Source organism: Gekko japonicus, unplaced genomic scaffold (genome assembly GCF_001447785.1).
Source record: "Gekko japonicus isolate JY-2015 unplaced genomic scaffold, Gekko_japonicus_V1.1 scaffold4261, whole genome shotgun sequence".
Lineage (NCBI taxonomy): Eukaryota > Metazoa > Chordata > Lepidosauria > Squamata > Gekkonidae > Gekko > Gekko japonicus.
In genome coordinates, this window is record NW_015173817.1 from 72,219 (window position 1) to 77,351 (window position 5,133).

Consider the following 5,133-nt stretch of genomic DNA (forward strand, 5'->3'; position numbering starts at 1 on the left):
TCTTTCCCATGATAGTTGGTTGTGCCTTGACAGCCCTTTTCACTACCACCTATAGCTTTTAACTAGAGAGCACCCTGCTTGGCCTTCAGATAGGTGAAGTTTTTCTGCTTGCAGATATCCTCATTTTTGACTTAATCTTCTTACCTTGCACTGAAGGAGCAGGAGTGATCTGCATTGCCTCTTCTTCTTCCTGTGCAGGCAGCCGGCTCCCACAGGAAGGGCAAAAGACAAAGGTTGCTTCTACTTTCTTTCCACACTGGGGGCAAAAATTGATAATCCTGGAAAAGGAAGAGAAGAGCAGGAAGGAAATAAACACAGAAAGTTTCAAGGAAAATTTGTTTTATAATGCCTTTCTGTCTTTGAAGGAATAACTTAATGGGGCTCTGTGCACCGAACATCAAAAACTCCAGAAGTGAAGTATAATGATAAATCATTACTTTTGCTTTAATATAACATTAATCCTGTTGCCTTGCTACAGTCTCTAACTGGTGTACACCTTGGTGGTTAACAGCATGAACTGATAACTGAAAAATATAATCTCTCTTGGGTGATCCCCAAAACAAACCATTCCTATTCCCAAACTGGGCTCTACTGGTAGCAGGAGCTCCTTTGCATATTAGGCCACACACCCCTAGTGTAGCCAATCCTCCAAGAGCTTACAGCTGTAAGCTCTTGGAGGATTGGCTACACTAGGGGTGTGTGGCCTAATATGCAAAGGAGCTCCTGCTACCAGTAGAGCCGTACAACACTAACATTTTGAAAGAGGACTGTCATCCACTTAAAGGAATCATAATCACATAATTGCCTGAATTGTAATTGTAGCTCAAATAAATCTGCTTATCCACATGTGAGAAAAATATGTCTCAAAAGGATTTTTTCCCCATGTTCCGTGCCTATGCTGCAGCAAATACCATCTTAGAAGAGACATTCTGCTTTGTCTTACAAGAGGAAGGAATACCTCTTTCAATATGTTGCTTGCAAACAGCAGTCTTTTAAAAAATATATGTAACTTAAATTTCTTGCCCAATTAAGCAAGGGCACTTTTGAAATTCAACCATTTTATCCATTTGACTCAATACTGTGTCATCATCATCATCATCATCATCATCATCATCATCACACACACACACCCTGCTACGTCAGAATGCAGAAAGAATCCAATGAGAGAAAGACGTTTGACAGCATATGTGCCCTTCATTTTATCCTCACAACAACAGTGAGGTGGGACAGACTGGCCCAAGGAGACCCAGTGAGATTTATGAATGAGTGGGGATCCCAAATCTTACACCATCACCTCTCACTGGCTCCCCCCCCCAACCTATTTTGAAACCAAAAGCAGGGCTTGCTGAAGTGTATCGCATCACTGTGCAATTGTGCTGCTAGTCTGTTGTAACACAATAAACTGGTGTCTTGGAGGATTTTGAAGACTAAGGCCCCGGTCACACGGCAAAGTTGCCACGGGAGAGGCACGGATGGTGGGCGGATTATCGGGGCGCGATCACACCCCAACATCTGGGAAGTGGAGCACACCCGTGGCTTACCGCCGACAATGTGCCTTAAAAAACTAGTACCGCCAAAGTAAACGTTTGCCACGGGCTGCCTCCAGACTCCCGTGGTGTGATCACGCGGGTGCGCGGCATTCCCCTCCGGTCCCTCGTTTACTCGCCGGCGCCAAGGGAAGGACCCGTGGTGTGCCGCCGGCGCATCTGATCGCGTAATCGTGGATCAAACTGCGCCAGGGCAAGTAGCCACGCCTCCCCCCCCACACACGATATCCAGCCCGTGTGACCGGGGCCTAACAAGATTTTATTCCAGCATAAATTTTCCTAGAGACCATTTGTCCACATACGTGAGAGAACCCTCACTGTGTAGTCTTTACAGGAAGGGGAACCCCAACACTTCTGAGGCTTCACAGACCGGAGGCCACTTCTCCAGCTGCTATGAGTATCCACCTCATAATGCAGGCATTTTACATTACTGGAGCTACTTATACAGTGAATGGATTCTCACTGTCCCATCATTTTCTTGCCTGTTGCTTTGTGGTAGATATTTAATCCTCTCTCCCCAATTTTATTCCAACATACACTTTTCATGAACTGGAGCCTCTTTCTTCAAATGCTTGGTATTTAAATAGGAATAAAATTTCACCAGAGTGCCACAAGTGTTGTTTACCTCTAGTGCAGACTTAAGATGAATTGCACTGCCGGAAAATCATTTTGTTGATGACTCATTGTTTAAAAAGCATAGATTCTGGGCATGGAACGGGGTTACTGGAGGTTTAGGGGGGAGGTATTTCTGAGTTTCCTGCATGGTGCAGGAAGCTGGACTAGATGACCCTGGAGGTCCATTCCAACTCTATGATATGAGTCGATGATCTATGAATTCTGCTTTCACACATTTTGTTTTTAAGCTGGGCACATAGAGAGGCTAGCTTTTTGTAATGCTCATTATAAGCGGTATTCCTGACATAGAAGTTAGTAATGGGCTGCCTTTACAAAAATAAAATTAAGTTAAAAGAACACAGAGAGAGTCTATTTTTCTTCCTAACTTCTTATGGTGTGAACTCCAGGCCCAGAAACTCATAGGAACCAAGTGGTGCCCCTGTTAGCCGCCCAGAGCCTTCGGGGTAGGGCGGGATACAAATCTAAGGATAAATAAATAAAGTTAACAGCAACATTTGTTCCAGATTCAGGTGGGTTAACCGTGTTGGCCCGATGCAGCAAAACAACGTTTGAGTCCAGTGGCCTCTTCAACAGGAACAAGATCAACAAAATTTAATCCTGGGTATAAACTTCCGAATGCAGACGTCCTCAGAATCCAGAATAATTGCACCCAGCTCTTTAGGGGGGGGGCTGTACATTTTATTAACTTTTTTTGGGTAGTAACTGCCCTTTAATCCTTTTAATTATTTATCAGTATAGTCGTTTTTAAGGGCATCCGTAAATTAGTGTTGTGACCCGCCCTGAGCCCGCTTGCGGGGAGGGTGGTATAAAAGTCTCATTAATAAATAAGATACGTATGAGTAAGTATGCAGAGGTTTGCGGCTTATCACCTAAAGCACAGGTAAGTGGAGGCCACAGCATGTCCTGGTTGTGGTATAGTCCGGCACGGAGTCCGGGCTTGCCTCACCCCACCACCCCACCGAGTTGCTGAGGGCTCCCTGGCTTGGTTGACAAGTGGTGATGCCCTTTCCCCTGTAGTGGGGAGGCTGTATCTGGGGTGCCCCACTGGGGTGCTTCTTCCAAACATTTAGCTTATTGGTACCTCCCCTGTCCCCAAATGTGCTTGGCTGTCACCCTTCTGAAGTCAGTCTTGGGCCCTCCTTCTCTGTGATGCACCCAGAGCGCGCCTCTGCCTGTGTTGCGGATCTGTCGTGATGAATTGCCTTGTATTAATTGATTGTTACCGTAACCAACAGGTGATGACTGTAAGGGGAAGAAACAGCTTGAGGTGCACACAGCAGCCTACCTGCCCTCCTCACAGTCTAAAGGGGTCGCAAGGACCATTGGGCACATCTTTTCGTACGCAGGTTGACATGTCCTCTTTTTTTTTGCGTTTTGATTTCTCTCTTTTCCTTCACAAATCCCTCCGTCGCTAATCACTCGTGCTGTCGTTTCTGTTGTTTTTAAAGCTTCCTCGCAAAGCAGATTAGGCCGAAATCATCTTAGGAGTAGCACCTCTGGCTACGATTCTGAGCCTGACCTCCCCTCTCTCCTTTGGGAGGTTTGGGGGCATGCGATCCCCCCTTCTGCATATGGCGCACGAGGGTCCTTGAGGGGAGGAGCTCAATGGAAGAGCCTCTGCTTTGCATGTAGAAGGTCCCAGGTTTAATCCCTGGCATCTCCAGTTTAAAAGCATCAGGGAGCAGGTGATATGAAAGACTTCTGCCTGAAACCCTAGAGAGCGGCAGCCAGTCTGAGTCGATAGTCTACCCGGCGCCGCCGGGACTCGCCATTGTCTCGACCCGCAGCGGGGCTGTGGGGCGTCGTCGGCCGCCTCGCTTCATGGTCGCCGCTGGGGCCGGGGGGAGGAGGAGGCCCAGACGCGCATCCCTCCCCGAGCCGCGGCCCGTCGTCGCCTTTCCCTGCAACGCCCCGTGGGCGGAGAGAGGCCAGCCTCGCCGGGCGGTTTCTTTGCCCCCCGCAGCGATCACTCGAGCGCCGGCTGGGGCGCTGCTTGCAGGCCGCGAGGGCGGAGAGCTTTCCCGTTGCGTGGGGGAGATTAGTCGGCTGCTGTTGCCTTAGGTCTCGCTCTCTCTCTCTCACTCTCTCTTTTTCTGGTTAAAAGTTGCTTTAAGGTAAAGGTAAAGGTCTCCCTTGCTCGAAAGCCAGTCGAGTCCGACGCTAGGGTTGTGGTGCTCATCTCCGTTTCCAAGCCGAAGAGCCAGCGCTGTCCGAAGACGTTTCCGTGGTCGTGTGGCCGGCATGACTAAACACCGAGGCGCACGGAACGCTGTTACCTTCCCACCGAAGTGGTCCCTATTTTGTTTTGTTGTTCAGTCGCACAGTCGAGTCCCGACCAATGTTCCCTCTAAGCTGTGGAGTCCTGTGAGCAGAAATTCTACTTTGTGAGCTACTGGCATTAAAGTTGTGAGCAGGTAGTTTGGCTGCTGCATAAAATTAGTTTGCTCTGGAGCCATCTTTCCCGAGCTAAGACAAAAATGTGTGAGCTGGAGGCTAAAAAACTGTGAGCTAGCTCACACTAACTCAGCTTAGAGGGAACACTGATCCCAACCATGCTTCACACATCCCAACCAGCTTCAGTTAGCAACAGGGAAGTTCAGATGTTGGGAAATGTGTGGGGAAAGCACTGGTATCCATACAGTCCAAGGGACTCTCAAGAGTTTTCTCCAACACCATAGTTCAAAAGAATCTATTCTTCGGCGCTCGGCCTTCCTTATAGTCCCTATTTATCTACTTGCAATTTCTTGCTTTCGAATTGCTAGGTTGGCAGGAGCTGGAACTAGAGACGGGAGCTCACTCCGTCATGCGGCACAGTTGGGTCTCGAACTGCCGAACTACCGGCCTTCCGCAGCCTTCAGTTCAGCGTCTTAACCACTTGAGCCACCGCAGCCCCAAAAGTTGCTTTGCAGAGCTGCAAAAAGGAAAGTGAGTGGAGAACAGGGTTGCCAGA

The 5,133-nt window shown here is 48.5% G+C and overlaps 1 protein-coding gene across 1 annotated transcript in view; it reads right to left on the reverse strand.

Annotated features, from left to right (window-relative positions):
• The window catches only part of VRK3 (vaccinia related kinase 3), a 28,523-nt gene extending 24,397 nt beyond the window's left edge, over positions 1–4,126 (reverse strand). Inside the window, exons 1-2 of the mRNA XM_015423593.1 lie at positions 3,933–4,126; positions 145–278 (exon numbers count right to left, since the gene is read on the reverse strand). Of these exons, the coding sequence (XP_015279079.1) occupies positions 145–278; positions 3,933–4,006 (208 nt within the window). The 5' untranslated portion in view covers positions 4,007–4,126. The remainder of the gene's footprint in view (positions 1–144; positions 279–3,932) is intronic.
• Between the last annotated feature and the right edge of the window lie 1,007 nt (positions 4,127–5,133).